This window comes from Pteronotus mesoamericanus, unplaced genomic scaffold (genome assembly GCF_021234165.1).
Source record: "Pteronotus mesoamericanus isolate MK-2021 breed Mesoamerican mustached bat unplaced genomic scaffold, CSHL_Meso_final contig_105, whole genome shotgun sequence".
NCBI lineage: Eukaryota > Metazoa > Chordata > Mammalia > Chiroptera > Mormoopidae > Pteronotus > Pteronotus mesoamericanus.
The window spans coordinates 9,041,473-9,067,229 of record NW_026555006.1 but is presented as its reverse complement, the minus strand read 5'-3'; the positions used below and the strand labels follow the sequence as shown (position 1 = coordinate 9,067,229).

The following is a 25,757-nucleotide window of genomic DNA, read 5'->3' as shown; positions in this document are numbered from 1 at the left end:
TATACCTTTATCTTACTCCTTTCAGTAGTAATGTTTCATACTATTAACAATACTCTCCTTTAAAAAAATATGTATATGTTTGTGTGTTTAGCCATATATTTTCTTATAGCATAGAAAGTAATTTAGTATTATAATGGGAAATGACAGCCTTTATTGCCCCCTCCCTTAGACCCAGAAGTGAAGATCACCTTAAATTTTTTATCTTTATATTTCTATGTAATATGTTTATTTTGTAATTTTTTGACTCATTAGATTTTGACATTATTTGTTCCTTGTTATGGAAGATTTAGTTTTTTATAATCTAATGATTTTATGTGCTTTTTTTGCCACCTGTATTCCTCCTTGGTTAAGTATCTGTTCAGATTTTTTGCCATGTTCCAGTTGGATTGTTTGTTTTCTTACTGTTGACTTTAGAGTGTTATTTAGGTGTTCTGAATATAATCTTTTGTTGGATATGTGATTTGAAAGTAGTTTTTCCTCATCGGTGACTCTTCTTTTTCTAACAGGGTTTTTATTTTTTTGCAGAGCAGAGAAAACAGTTTTACGTTTTTATTTTATTTTTAAAAATATGTTTATTGATTTTAGAGAGAGGAAGTTGAGAGAGAGAGAGAGAGAGGTGAGAGAGAAACATCAATTGTTTGCCTCCTGTATGTGCCCCAATCCGTGATCAAATCCGCAACCTAGGCATGTGCCCTGACCAGGAATGGAGCCCCCAACCCTTCTGTGTACAGGACAGTGCCCCAGCCAGCCAACCCACAGCGGCCAGGGCAAGAGCAAACAGTTTTAAGTTTGATGAAATCCGAGGAACTCCTACACTAATTTCAGGGGCGAACTCCCTTCTGGTATTTTTGCTTCAGGAACTCCAGCTACTCCTGCAGCCCTGAACTCCTGTTTCTGAACTTCTTAGCTCAGCTCGTCTCACCATGCCCTGCTTAGAGATTCTACATCCCTCTGCTGTGGTCAAAGAAACTCTCCTAGGCAGAGAGCAAGGGCAAATCTGGGGATCACCTTAGGTTTTTCTCTCAAGGATTACATTTTTGTCCTACCTCTTATCCAGTACCTGAAAATGTTTGCCTCATACACCTGTCCAGTTTTGTAGTTATTTATGGTGGGAGAACAAGTCCAGGAATAATTACTCTCTCATGCGTGGAACTGTAAATCCTCAAGTTTTTGATTCATGATTGTCTATATTTTATAAGAAGGCCCTAAGAAACTTTTTAGAGGCTCTATATCCACAGGTTGGTATAGTAGCCTTCACTGTAATATTATAGGGCACTGAGGTAGCTCTTTTATCTGGGAACCTTCGCATGGAATGTGTAGGCCTTTTTTCTTTGGCTGTTCAAGTTTCTTTGCAGAAAAATCCTGTAAAACTTGCTGTCTGTGTTTGGGAGAGGTGGTAGATAGAGGGGTTTTCTCATACATTGCGGAGACTTTAATTTTGCTGTTTGAACCTTATACCTCACCCCTTCTTTCCTGGGAACCAAATACTGAATCTTCCAGGAGTTCCCATGGAGCAGGGTATCAGTCGCCTGCTAAAGAAACAATGCAGTGTAGTGGTAATGAGTGAGCTCTGGAACTAGACTACCTCAGTATGAGAATTTACTTTGCCAGAGAGTACTAGCTGTATGATCTTGGGAAGGTTACTTATCCTTTTTTGTACCCTGATTTTTATCATCTGTTGGGTAGGAACAGTAACAAGACCTATATCATAGAGCTGATACAATTAAAGTTCTAAGAGCACTAATCTAATCATTTATGTTCAAATATCGGCCTGTAATTTCCTCTTTGTATTTCACAAGTATCTCAAACTTAATAAATTCAATGTTAAATCCTTGATTTCCCTTCACATCTATTTCTCTGCTAGTCTTCCTTTTTCCAATAAATATACCACCTTACATTCAGTTACTTTTGGTCTAAAAACCTAGAGTCCTTAGTACGTCTCTCTTCTTTATCATTTACATGCAATTGGCTACAAAGTCTCAATTGTTCTATCTACCAGATATATCCCAGTAGCTTTCCATCTCCACTATTAGCATCTTTCACCTGGACTTCTGTGCCAACCTCATTATAGCTTTCACTGATTCCATTTATATTCCCTTTCGTTCTGTCCTCCACCCTGCCACAAATAGAAATCAGGTCTAGTAAGCCTAGGATGTTCACTTTAGCAAGGCAAGACTTAAATGGACATTGGCAATTATTTGCATCAGATTTCTCAGTTTCTGGGATGACTTACCTCTAACTCTGACGGACACATTTCTTTTAAGTATTTGTGAATATAATCAGAAGACAGATTTTTTTAGGCCCTGGTGCCACTCTTAAAATTGATGTATATAGCTCTACTCTGGCCTGTTATGTTTTCATTTGTTGATTCACCATACATTTAATATGTGCCTATCATCTTCCAGGATGTAGGGATGCACAGTACCTTTATGCAGGTCAGAATTGGAGTAAGAAACAGAAACACTTCATAAATAAATTTTACAGTTTGAAATATGATAGAGATATATAGGCTCCCAATTGAATAATACAGCAGAGAGATATAACTTTATCTAGGGATCAGGAACTTAGTCTGGGGATTAGACTGAAGAAGAAATTATATTTAAAGTAAAGATATGAAAGCTAAGTAATTATTCTGTTGAAAATGGTTATGGGGTGTTTTTGGCATGGTAGACAACATGTTTAAAGGCAAAAAAAACAATGGCCAAGTCCAGGAGTTGAATATTCTGTATGACTGCAATGTTGGTAGAATGAAGAGCACCAAATGTCAAGAGAGAAAAGTGAAAAGTAGGTAAAGACTGCATTGTTAGCAATTTTAAGGATTTTATACTGTATCTTGCATAGGGGTTAGGACCTGGGACTTCAGAGTCAGACAGACCTATGTCTGAACTCTTGTCTCTTGCACATGACTGTAGAAAAATCACTTAATCTCTTCAAGTCTGTTTTCTATTATGAAAAAAATGGGAATAATGATAGTACTTACCTTAAAGGCTTATTTGAGTTTCCCGGGCTAGATTCTTATTTGTGGCTTGTATCCTTTTTTTGGCGGGGGCGGGGGAGCATTAACACATCAGACTCCCTTGACTTACTGCCATTTAATATTCAAACCATGTAACATAATTCTCTTAGTCCTTTCTGCCCTTATTAGACTGGCTTTCTTTGTACCATGCCTGGAAAGGAGAGAACATGCTCACCTGAGGACACAAACGCCCTCTGCCCTGGGTAGTTTTGGCAGTTACAGTCATTGCCATAAATTAGTAAGCCGGCATTCTGATGCTATGTCAGACTTTGGAGCTTGGCTAATGGGAACTGTTCTTGGGAGATGGATCTATTGGTCATATGCTGTCCCATTAGATTTATGAGCTTTTACGGCCAAGGGCTAATCAGAATATGGAAAATTCATTAAAATCAGTTTACTTTTGAGGCCGTCTTCAAAATAGGCAGCTTTCCTTCCCTAGAGTGCTCTCTACTTCTACGCAAGTAATGACTGTGAGCCTATTTTTGTATACTTACATTTCTATAGTTTTAATTTTTATTTCTATATTTATCATGATATAAATTCAAAGTGACTAATACAGAGTTAGTAAAAGCTGGTAGGACCGAGGTGTGACCTAAACACTGAATAGTAACCAGATGTCCAGTTCTCAGCTGACAAAAAGGTGTCCTGTGAAATGTTTGATTTTGTTACGTTTATATATTTATTTGTCATGATAAAGAGAATTTGGCACTTTACAGTCATTTACAGAAATGACTTTTGTTTATTTGATTTCACAAACAACTAAGTCATTCATTTTTATTTTTGAGTGTTTGGTTTTTAACTATGAAAAAGAAAACTTTCTTTTAGTGGTTCTAATTTGGGGGTGTGGGTAGCCTCTTAGGGGGGCACTTTCTATGATTGTTTTTGATTGTGGCAGTGATTGGGGAGATGGGGATTACTGATGTTTAATGGACAAGGAGAATGGGGGGAGGCAGGCTTGTTAAATACTCTGTAGAGGCCTGGAGAGACCTCTGGAGGGAGGAATTGTTCAGCCCAGAAAGTTTCTAAGTGGCTCTGGTGAGAGACACTGCCAGCAGGTTTCCTCAGGGAGCCTACCTAAATAACTATGCAGATAGCACCATCTAGTGAGGGAAGTAGGTAATAAGCAAAATTTACTTTCATCACAGAAATAAGAGAAAATTCGAAATTCTAAACTTTCTCTAAAATACTAGATTATGGAATTATAGACTTTTGGAGCATGAAGAGAGATTGGAGATAATCTAATCTACCTTCTCCCTTTACAGATAAAGAAATTAGGGTCCAAAGAGGTGAAGTGACTTGTCTAATACTATATACCTAGTTAGTAGTAAAAGGCTGGGCTAGAATCCAGGTCTCATAGTTTTTAAATTCTAGTTGCTATGATTTTAGCACTAAGTATTGAGTGTTATGATAAAGCTTAAGGATAGGGAAAAATATGTATATGAAAATTTATTACAAATTTATTTATCATATTGATGAACTGGCATGCTGGCAATCAAAGGATGAGAAACACTTTAAAATGAAATGAATTACAAGATAATGAAAGTCTTCATTTCTCTTCTTTGTTAGGGCACATTAAATAGTTTTGGTAAGTCAGGAGTTTTTCTTTTCCTCTTTGTCTTTTTTTAATGAGAGGGATTGGCAAATACTGAGAATGGTTTGGCTGAAACCATTTTGTGTTTATATCCCATTCAGTTGGAAAAGAGAAATTTTTAATTATTGACCAAAAAAATGTTGTTTAGACAAGAAATGGGCTACCAAGAAAAAGAAGTTTGAAGAAGCGATGCTATTGACAGTGTTGGGAAAGCGAACCTTCGGAAGCGAGAGGCTGCACTGGACCGGTTCCCTCGCAGACGACGATGACAGTGGTCACAGTACTGCCGATGACACTGATGATGACGTTGACAACAGCGACCATAATAATAGCCAGCATTTCCATATGTGCCGGGCACTGTTCCGAGTGTTTTACATGAGTTAGCTTTTAATCTTCGTAACAACCGTGTGAAGTAGAGGTACTGTTTGCTCCATTTTGCAGATGAAACTGAGGGATAGAAAAATTAAGTTACTTGCCAAAGATCTCACTGATACTAAGGTTTTCACATCCCAGGATAAAGATACATTTATTATACTGAAATGAAACTTTCTCCAATACTTTAACCCACTAGGAACAGTTTTGGTCTTCTGCAGATTGACCCTGAGATGACCATTTTTATTTCTATTTTGGTACCTTTAAATCTCACCGTCAAATAGCCTCAGTGTATTCTTCCACCTGCCAGAGTCCAACTACCCTTCTGCCGCAGTTCTTTGCAGTATTACCTATTACCTTCTGTATGTGTGTGTGGAACACAGGGGAGGATTCCAGAATGACTGGGACAAGTGTCCAGCATCAGTGGCATTCAAAAAAAAAAAAATTCAGAGCCACTAGTGTTGCAGTTTACCTTTTAGAGAGAAGGTGATGGCTGGCAGGAGTTTTGTTGGACAGTCTAGGTGAATAGAAAGAGCAAACTTTCAAGACACTTTTCATCTTTGTAGCTCTAATGAAAATTTTGGCTACAGGCAGGATAAACTAGGTCTTGATCTGTTTATCTCTAGCACTGTTTGGGCACTGGGAAATGTTGAGATTATAAGAATAGTTCTTATACTACCATACTCTTGTGAATATCATATCCCACAGGGTTTCTACTTGAAGAGTAGCAAATTCTTTGTCAACTAATAGGTCTCTTATTCATATTCATGCATATTGGTACTAAAGGCTGAATTAAACTAGACCCTTCTTTAGTTGTAAATTCATGACATCATCACTTGTGACCAAACCTAGCATCCTGCAATAACCGCAGGAGTCTGGTGCTCACCTGGGGTAAGGAAGAGTAGAAATAGTGTCCAATATATTCTGATTCTGAGCTGGCTACTTTACAAGAGTTATCACATTTAATCCTAATGATCCACTGCTTTAAATTCATTTTTACAGATGAATCTGAGATTCCTAAAGACTAAATTAATGGCCCAAGGTCACAAACTCTGGAACCAGTCTATGTGGGTTCACATCATTGCTTTGTACTTACTAGCTGTGTGACCTTTGACAAATTACTTGACCTGTGTGGGCCTTGGTTTCTTTGTCTGATCTGTAAAATGGGTGTAATAATAGTACATACCTCATGAAGTTATTACTAATATAATGAGTTAATAATAGTAATATACATAGAATAATACCTGAGACATATAGGTGACTATTAATTAAATAAAATATATAACTTTTTTTTTTGATATTTTGAACCCAGATCTTTCTGATTCATTTCTTTCCATTTTCCCAGTATACTGCCTCAAAAAGTATTCCAGAACCAATGTATTTCACGTATTTTCGTATGTTTCTCTGGCCAAATGTGGGCATAATTATTTCTATTTTAAGAAGGAAATGTTGTCTAGAAAGCATCTCATCCTTCCTTTATTTGCGTACTTCTGGACACTTGGTAAACACAAGTGTCTTACTTTGCAAAACAGTATTTTTTTAATAGATTTTATGTATTTATTTTTAGAGAGGGGAAGGGAGGGAGAAAGAGGAGGGAAACATAAATGTGTGGTTGCATTTCATGTACCCCACTGCTGGGGACCTGGCCTGCAACCCAGGCATGTGCCCTCCACTGGGAATTGAACCAGCGACCCTTTGGTTTGCAGTGGGGCTCAGTTCACTGAGCCACAACAGCTGGGGCGTGCAAAAATTTTTACATAGGTAAGTGAGTTAGGCTTGTGATGGGCTAAATATTTATTTTAAAATATTACCATATTGATCTATAATTTTTGCTTTTTAATTTTTTAATTATAGTAAGAACATTTAACATATATAATACAAGGTTGTACATCAGATTTCCAGAATTTATTCATCTTGCATAATTGAAAATGTATACTGCTGAATAGCAACCTCCGACTTTTCCCTACCCTTAGGCCCTGGCAACCACCATTCTACGCTTTGCTTCTCTAGATTTAACTACTTTAAATACCTCATAAAAGTGGAATCATGCTGTATTTGTCCTTTCGTGACTGGCTTATTTCATTTAGCATAATGTTCTCAAGGTTCATTTATGTCGTTGCATATGGCAGGATTTCCTTCTTTCAGGGCTAAATAATCCATTGTATGTGTAAACCATATTTCTTAATCCATTTTTCCATTGATGGGCATTTAGAGTGTTTCCACATCTGGTTGATGTGAAAAATGCTTCAATGAACAGAGTGCTAATATCTCTTTGAGACCCTGTTTTTAATTATTTTAGATAAATAACCATACATGGGCTTGCTGGATCATACCAAAGTTCTCTTTTTAATATGTTTAGGAATCTCCACACTGTTTTCTATAGTGACTACACCATTTTACATTCCCACTGACAGTATACAAGGGTTCCAATTTCTCCACATCATCACTGACATTTATGCTTTGTTTTTTGATAATAGCCATTTTAACAGATGTGAGGTAATAGATATTTCATTGTGGTTTTGATTTGCATTACCCCGATGATTAGAGATGTTGAAAATTTTTTCATATACCTTTTGGCTATGTGTATGTCTTCTCTGGAAAAATGTCTGTTTAACTTCTTTACATGTTTAATCAGGTTGTTTGTGGGGCCCCCCCCCTTTTTTTTTTTGCTAGTGAGTTGTAAGAGTGACTTATATTTTTGAGTGCTAAAACCTTATTATCAGATACATAGGATTGCCAATATTTTTCTCCCATTCTGTAGGTTGCTTTTTCACTCTTTTTTTCTTAACTATGCAGAAGCTTTTTAGTTTGATGTAGTCTCATGTGTCTATTTTTGCTTTTGTTTTTATAACCAAGAAATTCTTGCCAAGACCAGTGTCAGGAAGCTTTCTCCCTATATTTTCTACAAGTGTTATAATTTCAACTTTTATGTTTAAGTTTTTATTCCATTCTGAGTTGGTTTTTTTACGGTGTAAGATAAAGGTCCAACTTTATATATTCTTGGCACCCTTGTTGAAGATGAAGGATATGCATGAGATTATTTCTGGGTTCTCTGTTCTGTTCAGTGGCCTGTATGTGTGTGCCTTTATGTCAGTACTGTTCTAATTACTATAGCTTTGTAATATATTTCAGAACCAAAGTATGATGTCTCTATCTTTGTTCTTCTTTCTCAAGATTGTTTGGATTGCTCAGGGTTTGCCATGGTTCTGCATGATTTTTGTTTTTTTTTCTGTTTCTGTAAAAAAAAAAATTGCCATAAGGATTATATTGAATCCATAGGTCACCTTGGGTACTATGGAGATTTTAATAACAGCCCAGGCAGAGATTTTGGGGGCCCCTCAAACCTTCATGCTAGTCCAAACATATGTCTTTATTTTTAGCGGTCCTCAGGCATCTAATGTATGCTGGGTCCTGTCAGTACTCTGAGATAGGCAAGACGGTACCCAGTTCCTCAGGCAGGTTCCAGAAATGTTGCAATGTTAGACATGTGGTTTACCTCCTTTCCTCCCCAGGAAGGAGAAGCTGGGATCTGGGATTTTTTGCCGCCTCGCTCTGTGCTGAGCTGGGGGGATGGGCTATGGTGACTGCCGGGTGCTAGTTCAAACTGCCTTCTTTGTTTCCCTGGTTCCCAAGCATGTAGTTTGTGTATGCTGGGTCTTGTCAGTGGTCTGAGAGAGGCAAGACAGAAGCTAGTTCTTCTGGCAAACCTGGAAAGGTTGGAACGCTGGGCATGTGGTCCAACTCTTTCCCTAGCCATGGAGAAGCTGGAAACAGGGGTTTCCTTCCAATTATACGACACTGTGTTGAGGGTAGGGATTATGGCAAGGGACTGTCTTGGATTTTTCTACTGGCTTTGATGTATCTAGCTTTACATTTGCCCAGGATTCAAGAGTCTCTGAAATAGTTTCTGGATTAGTTACAAATGGAATCTGTGTATTGTTTTTAAATACGTGTGTTTTTTTATTTTGCTGATGTCACCCTGTAACTTAATTTTTATAAATTGGTAAAAATATAAAATGTTCTTTTGAAAACAAAATTATCTGTTATTGACGGGTCTTTGAATTGTATAGGTAAACTCCGCCTTTATCTTACTATTAAAGCACGTATCTCCAGTCCTTTGGAATACTTTAACTTTGGAATATTTTGTAGTCTGTTGAGATAATTAATTTCTTCTACTTCTGTATATCAAATATTGCTTTAAAGATTGCCTTCAACTGTGTTTCTTAGAGGTTGAAGTGGGAAATATTTTATTTATCTTGTGATTAACACTTTTAGTCTAAAAAAGTATTGGATGAATATGCTTTGGTCTGTGTAGCAAAGAAACTTCATAGTAGACCCTATTTTTCTGTCTATGATGCATACTTTTTTGCCCAAATTTTTGAGGGAAAAATAAGGATGTGCATTATACATGGGTAGTACATGAAATATCTTGTATCTGTTCTTGTGTTTTGTAATTATTTGTTACTTAAAGTTACTTGTACCATAATATATGGTCAAAAATAAATGCTAAAATTCCTTTATAATACAAAAAACAAGTATCTAAATATAAAAAAATAAAAAATTGAATTAAAAAATTAAAATGAAACCATTTTTCCTGAAAGTTTGGGCCAAAAATGTCGGTGTGCATTATACACGGGAAGGCATTATACATGGCTAAATATGGTAATTCCTGAGTTTTTAAAGTCTATTGAAATGTTTGTCCTTCAGTTTTCAGAATTATTTTAGCTGCTAGTTGGAGTGTGCTTTTTAAAATGGTAGCTTATGATTTTGGTTAAAGTTCAACTTATTTTATATTTAATCAATTATCTTAGAAGAATATCTAGCTTGTTTGTCTCAGTTTACGTATATACAGGATCTAGCACAACTAAAGCCCCTTTTTTATTACAAAATCATAAGCATGTAATTCTGTAACATAACAATATCACACTGAAGCACACCATATGACATTTTAGGTGAAATGTTCAAATTGCTGACCATCTGGTATGAGACATTAACGTACCCTACCAACCACATTCAAGCAGGCCTTACTTCTGCCGGATCCTGTATTATGAATGTGTTGACTTGCTATTGAAGGATATATTTCTAGAATTCAGCATCAAATAATAATTTCTGTATGGATGTATATGTGTGTATATATACACATACATAAATACATATATAACATTTTATGCATAAGCACACATATTATACACATACACAAATACATGTTTACATGTGTATAAACAGGAGCCATATTTTTATGTTATAAACTTTTGTGTATTCCTATTTATACACAAATATATGTAAATCCATATATGAGGGGGTGGACCCAAAAAACCCAGAATTTAATTATTTAAAGAATTGTGTATGTATTCTTATATGTTTAAACTTCAGTCACCTTCACCTGCATTAATCCATTTGATGTAATATACCTATTGAGATGTTTTTTTCCACTGCTCAAAATAGTTTTTGAACTCATCAATTTTGATGCCTTTTAGTGCTTCTGCTGTTTTTTTGTTATACCTCTTCCATATCAGCAAAACGTTTCCCTTTGAGGACTTCTTTCATCTGGGGAAACAAAAAATGTCCACCAGGGTGAGATTGGGTGAATAGGGAGGGTAGGGAATGGCGGTCATGCCGTTTTTGGTCATGCTGAATTCTAGAAATATAACCTTCAATAGCAAGTCAACACATTCATAATACAGGATCCGGCAGAAGTAAGGCCTGCTTGAATGTGGGGTGGTCCTGCCCACACCATGAATACTCAGCATGGTTGTGGCAGGTGCACTTGTAAATCACTCATTGTGCAATAGGCAACAGTATTGGAAAAGTCTTAAAAATATACTGAAGCCTAACGCAGCCTCTCACAACAACACCAGCTTCTACAGTGATACAGATGGGTTCCTACAGCACTCACGTAGCAGGGGAAGCCTGTACTACAAGCAGCCCACCCTCCAGAAGATAATTTCGGTTTCTTTGGGGGGTGTCCCCTGGTATAAGCAATAGGGTAAAGTAACTTGGATTCTTTTTAACTTAGAGTACTCAAAGGTGTTAAAGAATTATATTGTGATTCTGAAAAGATGGTGGAGTAGAAAGTACCAGAAATCTAGTACCTAGACAGCAATCACACTGGCAGAATCTATCTGAGTAACTCCTTTGGAACTCTGAAGTTTGTTGAAGGTTTGCAATTTCAAGGGGAAGTCTTGGACAGTGAATTTTGCTTAATTTCAGCCCTCAGGGCCATAGTAACTATCGGTTCCCCCTCCTAGTCACGTGGCAGACGGCTGTGTATGTGTTCCTGGAGCAGCTTACACACATCCTTGGTAGCCAGGGTGAGCAAAAAGAGCACTGTCTTCCAAATATCAGGGATCTGTGTTCTTGTCACTGAATGTTATTTTTGATCATAGAGTGCAGACAGAGCAGTGGGGAACCACTGTTACTGCACCTTTCCCCATTATTTCAAGTCTCTCTCTGCCCCTAGTTGAAGTTACTTATAAGGGGCTTAAAAGTCTGATACCCTCCATTTATATTTTCACTTTTCATTTTCTCTTTTGGGACAGACATGAAAGATTATGACATTCAAAAACAATGACAAATATTGGAAAACTAGAAAGTGACTGCATATTCCCAGGGAAAGACTCCTGAGAAAACATTAAGTTTACACCTCAAGCTGATCCTCAGCACAGAGACAGCCTACTCTAATGAAATACATACATACACATACATACATACATACATACATACAAAAAACAGCCAACCTTGGGGAAGGAGTAGAATCTGATTTCCAGAAATACATCCTTATTAGTTCAAATGTCCAGTGTTCAACAAGAATTCACAAGTCATACAAAGAAACATGAAAAATGGCCCATTAAAGGAAAAAATTAAATCAACTGAGACTGTCTCTGAAAAAAGATCTAAGGGCAGTTATACTAGATAAGACTTTAGAACAATTGTTCTAAAGATGCTCAGAGAACTAAAGGAAGTTGTGGAGAAAGTCAAGAGTGATTATGAATAAAATGGGGGTGTCAGTGTAGAGATACAAAACCTAAAAAGAAACCAGCAAGAAATTCTGAAGCTGAAAAGTACAATAATGGAAATGTGAGATTCACTAGACAGATTCAAAAGCAGGTTTGAACAAACAGAAGATAGAATCACTGAACTTTAAACTATGACAATAGAAATTATTGCTGAGGAACAGAAAAAAAAGATGGAAGAAAAGTGAACAAATTTTAAGGGATCTGTGGGACACCCTCAAGGGGAACAACATCTACATTGTGGGGATCCCAGAAGGAGATGAGGAAGATAAAGGGGCAGAGAGACTATCTGAAGGAATAATAGCTGAAAACTTCCCAAATTTGATGCAATACACAAATGTGAACATCCAAGGAGCTCAATGAACTTCAGGTAAGATGCCCCAGTGAGACCCACACCAAGATACTTTATAATCAAACTTAAAAAAAATGTAATGAATGAATTTTGAAAGCAACAAGAGAGAAGTGAAGCATCACATTCAAGAGATCCTCAATAAGATTTTCAGCAGATTTTTCATCAGAAATTTTGGGGACCATAAGACAATCATTGATTAAAGTGCTAAAAGAAAAAATACCTGTCACTCCAGAATGTATTTTTTAAAAAAGTATTTTCAGTGAAATGTAAAAAAATTCCCTTTCTATTCGACCAGTATTAATTTTTTGGGACCTTATTGCTTATCACTTGAATTCTGTAGTTGTCGTACATCTGGTATAAGCAACATCTGATTCTTAAAGTATGTAGACCATCTTTTCATATTTTCGAGATGTAATTTTACACTTATGCATTTAAAAAACAGTTTGGCCATAATCTGGGGACACGGTTCTAATCCATATACCTGCACATGTGACCTTTGTGAACAGAAATTTGCATTATATTCTGCATTTACTTGTAACTTTCTGTTTATATACTGCTTATATCTGTGGATTCAAGTTTCTGAAGTGAATACAATAAAAACTTAGGTCATGTTCAACAACAAAAAAATTCTCTATCCATCAAAACTATCTATTAAAAATGACATTCCTAGTTAATAGTTAAAGGAGTTTGTGATCACTAGACCTGCCCTGTTAAGAACTGCTCAAGGCAGTCCTGCAAAGTTAAATGGAAGGAGATTAGACTAACTCACAGCCCTTTGGAGACAGAAAGATTTTTCTTTTAAGATTTAAGTTATTGCCCTGGCTGGTGTGGCTCAGTGGATTGAGTACTGGCCTATAAACCAAAGGGTTGCCAGTTTCATTCCCCGTCTAGGGCACATGTCTGGGTTGCGGGCCACATCCCCAGTAAGGGGTGCATGAGCGGCAACTACACATTAATATTTCTCTCTCTCTCTTCCTCCCTTCCCCTCTCTAAAAATAAATAAACAAAATCTTAAAAAAAATATTTAAAAAATTTATTTTTAGAGAGGGGAAAGCGAGGGAGAAAGAAAGAGACATTGATGTGAAAGAGAAACTTTGATTGGTTGCCTCTCATACATGCCTTGGCTGGGGACTAGGCTGCAAACCAGGCATGCACCCTGACTGGGAATCTAACGTGTGACCTTTTGATTTGAGGGACGACGCCCAGCAAACTTAGCCACACTGGTCAGGGCGACATAAAGATCTTAATAAAGGTAAATACACGGGCAATTATAAAAGCTAGCATTATTATAGCAATGGTTTGTAATTGTACTTTTTGTTTTTTTTTAACAAGATTTAAGAATCTAATACATTTAAAGGAAAAAGTACTTGCTAGTATAAAAGCTTAGGTATTACTGTAACATTGGCTTGTTAACTCCAAATATTGTTTTCTACATAATTTGTGCAGACTATTATATTAAAAAGAATTATTCGTTTGTGTTTTTGGACATACAGTATATAAAGAAGTACTTTTGTGACATCAGTGATCCAAAAGGATGCAGACAGAGCTGTAAGGGGGCAGAGGTCTTGTATGTTATTGAAGTTAAACTTGTATAAGTTCTGAGTGTTATAACTTTAGGTTGTTAAATGTAATCTTATGGTAGCAACAAAGAAAATAGCTATAAAGTATGCACAGAAAAAAATGAGCAGTGACTGGTGTGGCTCAATTGGTTGGGTGTCATCCTGGTGTGATTCCTGGTCAGAACACATGCCTGGGTTGTGGGTTCAGTTCCCGGTTGGGGTGCGTATGGAAGGCAACCAATCCGTGTTTCTCACATCAGTGTTTCTCTCCCTATTTCTCCCTTCCTTCCTTCTCTCTAAAATCAGAAAATAAAACTTCTAAAAAAGGATATGAGAAAGGAATTTAAACATTTCACTATACAAAATTAATTAAACACAAAAGAAGACAGTAATGAACATAATGAGGGAGTAGGTAAACAAAAGCACAATGACAGAAGAAGCCCCTCCTTATCAGTAATTACTTTAAATATAAATTGATTGAACTTTGCAATTGAAAGACATCCATTGGCAGAATGGATAAAAACACATGACCTTTCACTCTGGCTAGTGTGGCTCAGTGAATCGATTGCTGGTCTGTAAACCAAAAGGTTGCTGGTTTGATTCCCAATCAGGGCAGGTGCCTGGGTTGTGGGCCAGGTTTCCCTTTGTGAGCATGCGAGAGGCAATCAGTAGCTATCTCTCTCGCACATCGATTTTCCTCTCTTTCTCCTTCCCTTCCTTTCTTTCTAAAAATAAATAAAATCTAAAAAAAAATACACATGACCTTTCTATATGCTGTCTGGAAGAGACTCACTTGATATCCAAATGCAAGTTAAAGTGTAAGGATGGAAAAAGATACTTCATGCAAATATTAACCAAAGAGAGCAGAGGTGGCACTATATCAGACAAGTCAAACTTTAAATTACAAAAGGTTATAGGAGACAAAGAAGGGCATTATACAGTAATAAAAAGGTTTATACAGCAGGAAATTATAAAGACATATATATACTATCAAAATATATGATGCAAAACTGACAGAATTGGAGGGAGAAATAGTTCTATAATGATAGTCAGAGACTCACAATAATGTACAGGACAACCACATAAAAGATAAGGAAATAGAGGACATGAACAACACAATAAATGAACTAGATCTAACAGACATATTCTGAACACCCTACTCAACAACAGCAACTTACACATTCTCCTCAATGGCACAGTAGAATGCTACTCAGCCAAAAAAATGGAGGAAATCTTACCCTTTGCAACAGCATAGGAGGACCTGGAGAACAGTCAGAGAAATACAGATTTTTCCTTATAGACAATATGTTAGGCCACAGATTAAGTCTCAATAGATTAAGAGAGATAATCCTACGAAGTGTCTTCTCTTACCACAGTAGGATGACGTTAGAAATCAATAACAAAAGTAAAACTGGAAAATTCACAGAATTGTGGAAATTAAACAATATACTTTGAAACAGCCAATGGATTAAATAAGAACTCCCAAGGGAAATTAATAAATACTAGGGATGAATGAAAAAGTCAGAACATACCAAAAATTAAGGGATACATTGAAAGCAGTACTAAGGGTGATATTTGTAGCTATAAAGGCTTTAAAAATGTGAAGATCTCAAATGAACAACCTAACTTTAAAACTTAAAAAACTGAACACATTATACCCAAAGCTAATAGAAGGAAGGAAATAATAAAGATTACATCAGAGATAAATAGTGAATAAAAAGAGTTCTTTAAAAAGATCAATAAAATTGACAACTTCTTAGTTGGACTAAGAAAAAAATAAGACTCAGGACATCTGTAATAGTGTCAACAATAAAAAAATGAAAAAAATAAAAATTTGCATAGTAAAAAATATTTTGAATGTCCAATAAAGCTGAATGAAAGAGTTCTTTTATATTAAGAAAGAAAAGATATAGAAGCATTTCCATAAAGCAATTAAGCTAGTTCTCCCCTCCAAGTACCTACCGGGCCCAACCCTGACCCTGACGAGATCGGGTGCGTTTAGGGTGGTATGGCTGTAGATGAAACCAGTTCTTAAACAAACTCTTCTGAACCCAAAGCTTTAAATAAAAGGTTATCTCTTTTAATAATCACCCAGAAAAGTTATATACTGTAATGGAAAAATGTCCAACTACAAATAAAACTTGGGTTTCTATTAAAAGAAAAAAGAAAGTGGAGATGTTGTTACTACTGGTTCTATAGAAGTAAAGAGGATTATAACACAGCACTATGAACAGTTGTACTCCCTCAAAATTGGACAACTTTGATGTAATGGACAAATATTTAGAAACAAAACCTACTGGTGCAGCCACTATGGAAAACAGTATGGGGTTTCCTCAAAAAATAAAAAATGGCACTGCCGTATGACTCAGCAATCCCACTTCTGGAAGTATATCTGAAGAAAACTGAAATGCTAATTCAAAAGAATATATGCACTTCTAGTCCTTTGCAGCGCTCTTTACAATAGTCAAGATTTGGAAGCAGCCCAGTGTCCATTAGTAGATGAGTAGATAAAAAAGCTGTGGTATATTTGCACAGTGGAATACTACTCAGCCAAAAAAATGGAGGAAATCTTACCCTTTGCAACAGCATAGGAGGACCTGGAGAACAGTCAGAGAAAGACAGATACCATGTGACTTCCCTTATATGTGGAATCTAATCAACAAAACAAACAAAATATAAACAGATTCATAGAACAGACTGACAGCTGTCAGATGGGAGGAGTGCTTGGGGTCTGGGTGAAAAAGATGAAGGCATTAAGCAAAAACAAAACAAACCAAACTAAAAAACACATAGACAAGACAACAACAGTATGGGGATTACCAGAGGGAAAGGGGGATGGGGGCACGTAGAAGAGGGTAAAGTGGGGGGTGGCAAATGGTGATGGAAAGAGACTGGGTGGTGAACACACAATGCAGTATACAGATGATGGGTTGCAGAACTATACACCTGAAACGTATATAATTTTATTAACCTATGTCACCCCAATAAAAGTTTTTTTAAAAACCTACCAAGACAAAATCATGAAGAAATATAAAACTGAGTTAGACCAATAACTATTATGGAGATTGAATTAATAATAAAAAATCTTCCAACAAAATAAAGTCCTGGATCTGACAGCATCACTTGTGAATTCTGCCAAGAATTTAAAGAGGGAATAATACCAGTTCTTCTCAAACTTTTCTAAAAGAGTGAAGAGGAGAAGATACTTTCTTTTTTCTTTAAATTTAATCTTTATTGTATCTTTTCCCATTACCATTTAGTCCCTTTATACACACTCTTCCCAGCCATCACCACACTGTTGTCCATGTCCATGAATCCTTTTTCCTTTTTGCTCAATTTTTCTCTCCCCTCCCCCCAACTAGCTGTCAGCCTGCTCTCCATCTATGAGTCTGTCCCTATTTTCCTTGTTAGTTCAGTTTGCTCATTAGATTCCACATATGAGTGAAATCATTTGGTATTTGTCTTTGACTGGCTTATTTCACTGATAATGTTCTCCAGAGAGAGGCTACTTTCTAACCCATTCTTTGAGGCGAGCATAACCCTGGTACCAATGCCACACAAAGACACTACAAGACAAAACTGTAGATCAATATCTAATTAATCTAGTGGTATAGATTAAGAATTTTTTAGTACAGTTTATTATCAGAGTAAATGTTAAAATCTTATTTTTATGAAAACTTAATTTGGAAGATTTTGCCCTAAATACATGCTCTTAGTATCTATCAGTGAAAAGAGTGTGTTATCTCTGGGAGTGGTATTATTGTAAATATTGTGTAGGGGTAGGGGCAAGTGGGGATGGTGGGCATTCCTTTTTTGAGTCCTATAATACTGTATTGTTTGAGTTCTTTTTTAAAGTAATGAATTTATGCTTCTTTTATTAAAATGATAGAAAGAAAATAGTTTTTAAAAAATAGTTTTAAAAAAATGTAATGACATAAGGGTAAACTTTTAAAAATGTCCTCATAATTAAGCTCATTTTGTGCTTTTATTAATTTTGGTTTTAGGCTTGTGTGGACGTCAGAGCCAGTTCAGCGTTTTGGCAGCGGCTGGAACTTGCAGATAGCCTCTCTGGTCATCCCAAGCTGCCAGAATGGTTGTCCACACACCCTTCTCATGGAAACCGAGTTGAGCACTTGGATAGACTCATACCTGAGGTGAGTTAACACTATATAAGGTGAGACATTATTTTTACTGTATCATTTATTTTTTTTTTTTTCTGTTTTGTTTTTTGGGTTTTTTTTTTTTTTTTTTTGTGGGGGGGTTTTTTTTTTTGGTTTTCTTAACACCGTTACTTCTTGTGCTTAGAGAAAGAGTTCTAGGTTGTCAACTATTTTGATCACTATAATTATGGATTACCAGTTTTCAAAGAATTTGACTGAAAAGTAAAATCCTCCTGTTTGTCTGCAGGTCTTAAGATACCTTTTAATTTTATCTGATTTGGTGGAAGTCTAAAATTCAAGGAATATCATTTCAATGTATTGGTCATAATTTAATCTTTTCTTGGTGATTTTAGCTTATTATTTCAGTTAATGATTTGTGCAAAATTTTTGGAAAAAGCTAAAGCAGCTTTTTCCCAAGTAGTTTTCACTACCTTTTTAAAATCATTTGATTTGTTAACATCATTTAAAATGTTTGTTGTGGTATGCATATCAGTACAAGATGGATGTCAGACGTCTCTCAACCCGGCTACACTCTTATTTCTGTCTTACTTATGTTGGCAGTATGACTTCAAATTTAGCCTAACAAATATTGAGTACCTAGTATAAGAAATACTAGTAGATAAAGGGGATACAAAGAGAATTAAGACATGGTTTTTTATATTTTCAGGAAGCTAACCTAAGTACAGAATGATTCTTAATACAACAAGGAATATGATTTATAATAAGAAGGGTAGAAATATAGTGGCATGCAATTTGAAGGAATAGCCTACATCTAGTTTGGGATAAGAAACTACCACGAGCTTTGTTTGTTCATTCATTCATATGATTAATATTGAAATCTACCATTCTGTGTTCTGTTGCTAGGAACAAAACAGTCTCTGCTTTTTTGGAGCTAACATTCATGTTAATACAAATGCTTGTTAACAAACAAGCATACATATAGTATCTCAAGCAGAGATAAACACATTGCAGAAAAATAAAGTAGGTTAAAGGTAGTAGAGCTGGGCAGCATAAAAGGCATACTGGTCTGTGTTCACTTGTCAAAGAAGGCCTACCTTAACAGAATCTGGAAAGAAGAAGGGGTTCAAGCCCTGTGGATATCTGGAGAGAGAGTCTTTCAAGCTGAGCAAGTTGGACGTGCATAGGACATGAAGGGAGAGTATTTTTGGCGTGTACACAGAACAACAAGGAAGATATTGGGGCTGAATGAATAAAGGAAGATGAGAATGGTTGAGGTATGGGGAACCAGACCATGAAGGGTCTAAACCATTTTAAGGACTTAATTTTTATTCCAAGCTTTATAAGAAGCTGGTAGAGGATTTTGAGCAGAGGAGGGACTTGATCACTTCATCTGACCCATGTGATGACTCGTGTTTTATCGTGCTCACGGGAGAGGGGTGTCCTGTGTAAAGAGCAGGCTGCAGTGGGGCAAGGGTGAAATCAGGGAGACTAGGAGGCTCTTGCAATAATCCTGTTAACAGATTATAGAGGCAAAAGAGAGGGAAAGAATCAGTCAGATTTTGGATATATTTTGAAAGGAATGATGATAGGATTTGTTGACAGTTTGAGCATGCCCTGTGCCTTTCATTAGCACTGGGACCAGTCAGACATGGACTCTTAAGAACTGTCCTAAATATATTTCATTTATACTCTTAATGTGAAGAAAAAATATTTGAGAAAAAAATAGCAATGACATTTACTTGACACACCATGTAGTAATCATTCATCTTCAAAGTACAACATAGGACTGGGACAGTATATGTTTTAGCAGCAACTAATTTGTCCTGAAGATCACTGACTTGGAGAATCTTCTCAAGTGCTACCCAAGACCCAGGGAACTGATATTACTGTAGGAGGCTTAACCTATCTCTAAAGCCATAATAACCACATGGTTTTCTCTGAGAATTCCATTTCTTTTTATTTTTGCTCATGAAATTCTAAAAATATGTGGCTTGCTTAAATTGGGTAATGAATTTTAGCCAACTTTCATCTGAATTCTAAGTTGTCACTTCTTAACTGAAGATAACTAAGAATCTTTAGAGAAGTAAAAATGTGCTTTAGAGAAGTCTTTAAAATAATAATGAATTGTTTAGTGAATATGAAGAAAAATGATTGGAGAATAAATATGTTATTTGGGCATCAATGATAAAGAAAAACATTGGGAGATTTTTTTTTCCAAAAAATAAATTACCCTAGTTCAGAAACTGAAATTGAAAACGTTATATAATTTCTTATATTTTTCCCCCAAGTGATTAAATTCAATTTGAAAGTAATAAAACTCTATTACAATATTGGGAATAATTCAGTGGTTGAAGTAAAACTTATAGTTCGTATGACAGTATATTGTTAATTAGAATACATAGTCATAATTCAGAGATTGGAATTCCCTACTACCATTTCTAATTTCTATAATGAAAGAAAACAAATCCTCAGGCAGTATATAGAATTGTGTGTGTCTGTATAGTACTGAAGAGTACATTTTGTTTGATTTTATTTAATATTTTTTTCTACTTAGTACAGTATATTCTATCTAATGTATTATTTGATGTTTCTGGCAATATGTCTGAAGTGAAGCACATCTCAAAGGTAGTTCGAGTACAGCACCAGAGCAGAGAAATCTAGGCCAGAGGTGAGGATTTCAGAGTCACCCCTAAAAAGATGATAGTTGAAGCAGTGAGAGTAGATCAGTTCATTAAGGAAGGAAGCAGATAAAAAGATGTGGACAGTATTAGGTCCTTTTTGCATTTGATTGGTAGAAGGAAGAGCCTGTAATAGATTTCTTGGAGGAGAAAAGATCAGGAAAATTCTTTGGTTTCATGAGAACACAAATTTTGGTGATTTTGATTTTAGAAAAAGTAACTTAACAAAGATTGTATTTTTTTAATATATTATCATCACAGAAATGTATTATTTTTTACTATAGCATATCAACATTTAAAACATAAGGTGTCTTAAAACTATACGCATTTAACAAATATTTATTAGTCATCAATTACATGCTAGATTGTAGGTGTTGTAGTTGCCGTGAAAAAAATAGGCAAAAAACCTTGCCCTTATGAAACTTATTTTGCAGTGAAGAGAGATAGACAATAAATAAAATAAATTAGTGCCCTGGCTGCGTGGCTCATTTTGTTGGAGCACCCTTCTGTGCACCGAAAGGTTGCCAGTTTGCTTCCCAGTCAGGGCACATGCCTGGCTTGGTGGGTTCAATGCCTGGTTGGGGTGCGTATGGGAGACAACCAACCAATGTTTCTCCCCACCCCCGCCGGCCCCCACACACACACTCTCCCTCCTCCCCTCCCCTCTTCCCTTCTTTCCTTCCTCCCTCTCTAAAATCAGTGGAAACATGTCCTCAGATGAGGATAAAAAAATAGAATAAATTAGTAATATGTAGAATAAATTACCAATATATTATTATATATTAGTCAGTATTAGGGAGGAAAACAAAGGAGGAACAACAGTGTGTTAGTCAGCTTGGGCTGCCATAACAAAATGCTTGTAGACCTGGTGGGTTAGCAACAGGAATTCATTTCTTCAGAGTTCTGAGAGCTGGAAATCCAATAATAAAGTTCTGGCTCATTTAATTTCTGGTGAAGTCTCTTCCTGGCTTGCAGATGGCTGGCTTCTGGCTGTGTCCTCACATCCGTGGTGGACAGAGTGAGACACTGATTTCTCTTCCTCTTCTTTTGAGGGCAGTAATCCTATCGTGAGGGCTCCACCCTCATCACCTCATTTAAAACTAATCATCCCCAAAGGCTCCTTCTCCAAATATATTGGAGGTTAGGGTTCTAACATATGAATCTGTAGGGGAAACAACTCAGTTCATAGCAAGTATGTAATGTGTGACCAGAGATGGTACAAATGCTGGAATAGCTGTTTTAAAAGGTGTTGATTAGAAAAGTTTCACTGAGAAGATGGTATTTGAACAAAGACTTAAAATAAGTCAGAGAGTCATTCCCTGGGGGTTGTGGTGGGGAGTCTTTGGAGTGGGGCGGGAAGTAGAGCCTTCCAGGCACAGAAAGTACAAGGCTCTGAGGCAGGAGTGAGCCTTCTGTAGTTGAGGAACAGCAAGGAAGCCAATATGGCTGGAATAGAGTGAGCAAGAGAAAGTGGAGGGTGCGGGCCTTGTGGCCCCTCTGTGAAGACTTCAGCTTTTGCTCACACACAGGACACCAGTGGAGGGCTTTCAGCAGAGGACTAGAGGAGTAACAGGATCTGACTCACAAAGGATGTGATCGGCAGCTCCTACAAAGCACCAATAGTACAATCATATAATTTTGGAGTACTGGTATTTTAGATTAGTATATTGTTTAGAAAATATACTATTTCCTTATTTTGTTTTGTTTTTAAATCAAGAAAATACCCCCCAAAGTACAAAACCATATATTCTTGCTATTTTTTAACGTGAATTCTGAGGTAAACCATGTATAAATGCCTAGTTAAATATAATCCTGTTATCCACTAGCATTTAAAAGGGATAACTATAGGGTTGTAGTAATGATATTATTTGTAGTTCATAAGATGATATCTTAATGATTTTATTTACTTGAAATAATCAGTTAAATTTAGGAAACATATCCCACATATTTTGGTTACCATAACAACTAGGGTGAAAAATTAAAGAACAGATGTTCTATCAACCTGTTGATTTTTAATAGTATGACAGTTTTACAATTATAGTTATACTGTTCAGAATTTAAATTTGTGTATAACATCCATTGTCCTTGAAAGAGATACCTTTTTTAAAAAAAAAACCTTCTTTCTATAAGGATTGTTATAAAATATGAGTAGACATGAAAGAGGGAAATTGTTTGATAACCCAGGGTAAAAATTTACTTGAAAAATTAATTTTACTCCTGAAGGCATTTATACTGAATTTTTAATTTTCTACTTTCACCAACTCTCTGTCATCTTTTCCTTGGGGTGAGGGAGGAAGTGGAGGGTGATAAAATATATAGGAAAAACATTGAATTAGGACTTAGTAGTTGGGGGTTAGTTATAATCACAATTTTGAATAGAATTTATTTTTTAATGTTCTTATAACTTTCAATGTCAGCTTTATTTGTAAACAGATATTTAAATCTTGGTGTTTAAATGTACTACATTTAGTTTTTGCATATCGGAATCACTCAGTGGCAGTCTATGAACACACTCATTTTATTCTCATTTGTTCTGAATTCTTTAAACTTTCAGGAAGCTGGAGTTTGAATTCACATGTAAACCATTCTTATGCATGTATAATTGGACAATGTAAATACATAAATCATTAATATACATCCTATAAATAGAAAATAGGAGAGTGTTTAACATTGAAGTGAAATGTCGCTGTTGGCCAGTGTACACAAACACACACTGTTTACCTTACAGAATTTCATTTTGCCTGACATGGAGAGTGTTGAGGAAAAGGCAAATATCATAGCAGCTACTGTAATTGAATTGGCCTCTGAATCATATAAAGCCAGGAAGCCTGACAGTAACATTGTCTAAACCTTAAAAAATATTATGGTACATAAGATGTGTATCTATTTGAGGCTGAAATGAATGGACTGATAGGGAAAAAAAATGTTTTTAGGAGGAAAGGGGTAAAAAGTGATATTTTTGGAAAACTATGTTTAAAATATGAAGGTCATTACTCCCCCCCCCCCCAAAATATATTGGTTCCTATTTTCATAGGAAGCTTTTAATCTGATCATGAAACTTCTCTGGCACTTATTTTTTTCCTCTTTATAAACTTAGTTATTATAGTTCAGTTTTTATGAATAAGTAATTGCAGTTTTACTTGATATGTAGTGCCCAGAAGAATCCTGGTGTGTATCAGCAGTGTTTTCATAAATACTTTAGTTGTTACTGGGAAGAAATATAGCCATTTCTTAACACAGCATTCTTATATGTTAGGAGTGGTTGGTTATACAACTTTATTTGAAAACTTTTACTATTATTTTATCATTTCAGAGAACAACTGACCTGTGTTGAAGTGTTCTTAATTTTAATTTTTTATATTTATTTAAAATTTGTAGTTACTTCTATTTAATTATTTTAGGCCACTTCAAAAATTAGTTGGACTTCACTTACCATTGCAGTTTTTGAAAGGAAATGTGAGTAGAGGAAAAAAAATTTTTTAAAGGTAAACTCATGACTTATACAAATGTAAAATGAACCATATCTGAGGTTTTATTTAACTTTCTATTAGTGAGGCAGCCAATATATATTACCATTAGCTCAAAGGAAACTTCAACAACCATAGGCATTTAGGCAATAAGGAATGCTGAAGTGATTTTATAAGTAAGTGCAAAACTGATCTATTCATAAGGCAATAATCAATTGCATTTCACCAGACATAGTTTATTTTCATTTCCATGGACAAATATCATTTGCATTGTTATCAGTTTTCTACAACTTCTTGAGTTGTGAAACAGCTCTAAGACCAAGAAAGGCAGAGATAACACCCAAGGACGCACTTGACAGGACACTCAATGATCTTTTTTGCCCATTATCAAAGTCTTTCACAGTTTTCTTTGTTTTTATTTTCTATTATCATTTATCTGCCTTTCAAGTAGAGATACCAAATCAAATTATCCTATTAGAATAATATATGAACAGAAGTTTTTGTTTTGGTATTTTTAAGCTACCACATTGGCATTATCCTCATTTTATTTCTTGTCTTTCTCTTATAGTGGTAACCTACTAGTCTTGTTAATTGCTATTAAATCTATTTCTAGTGAGTTTTAGGATTGAGGTTATTGATGCTAAAATCTTAGGCTTTTTAAAAAGTATATGCTTTCCTTCAGAAATTAAGAGTTGGAAATGGGCGTAAAGGGACTGGTTTTATTTTTGCAGAGAAACGTTTAAACCTCTTAAGAGCCATTTAGAACTAACGATGTAGGTGAAAAAGCAAGGATGAAGTCAGAGAATGCAAAAATGACAGAGAAGGGAGGACAGAGAGGAAAAAGGGTGTTTTCTTTTAAGAAAAGTTGCTTTAATTTAATTTTTTATTATAATTTTTTAAAAACACATGTAAAAGTAGAGAATAATTTGAATAATTTAATGAACCCCTGTTTTTCAATCACAATCAATAGTATCAACCTTTTTGTACACTTGCCTCTCTTGTCCCTTCTCTGATTATTTTTTATCCAGAAGTATTTTATTATAAATTCCAGACATGAGGGTTCCCCCCCTAATTAGTTCAATATACATTTTATAAAGTATTGTTTTCTTCCATTATCATATCTAAGAAAATTAATAGTAATTTCTTAATAAAATTAAATAGTCTATCCATATTCAAGTTTCTGTCTCAAAATAGTTTTATAATTGGTTTTTTCAAGTCGTAATCCATCAAGATCCATGCATTGCATTTGGTTGCTATTTCCCTTAAATCTCTGTGACTTTAGAACAGTGCCCCTACCCCGTTTTGTTTGTTTTTCAATTCATCATTGACTTGTTTAATAAATCTAGTTCCACATACTAGATTTATCTGATTGCTTCTTTGTGGTATGCTCTAACTTGTTTCTGTATAAGTAGAGTTGAATTTTGGCAAGAATATTTAATAAGTGGTGCAGCTATGCTTCCTGTTGCTTCACGACAGGATTCTCTTACTCTGGCTGCTCCACATTTAGTGATGCCACATTCAGTCAGTCAGTCTGGAGGGTGATGGCCTAACTAACCTCCGCTGTGAAGTTTGGTTTCCCCTCGTATCC

At 35.7% G+C, this 25,757-nt stretch overlaps 1 protein-coding gene across 4 annotated transcripts in view; it reads left to right on the top strand.

The window, feature by feature from the left end:
* Window positions 1-25,757, top strand: part of OMA1 (OMA1 zinc metallopeptidase) — a 61,309-nt gene that overhangs the window by 25,251 nt on the left and 10,301 nt on the right. For 3 of the 4 annotated variants that reach the window (XM_054573832.1, XM_054573841.1, XM_054573823.1), the window contains exon 8: window positions 17,908-18,057. In XM_054573832.1, the coding sequence (XP_054429807.1) occupies window positions 17,908-18,057 (150 nt within the window). Of the gene's footprint in view, window positions 1-4,755; window positions 4,879-17,907; window positions 18,058-25,757 lie in introns of those variants that run through there. The other variant, XM_054573849.1, reaches the window with a different exon arrangement.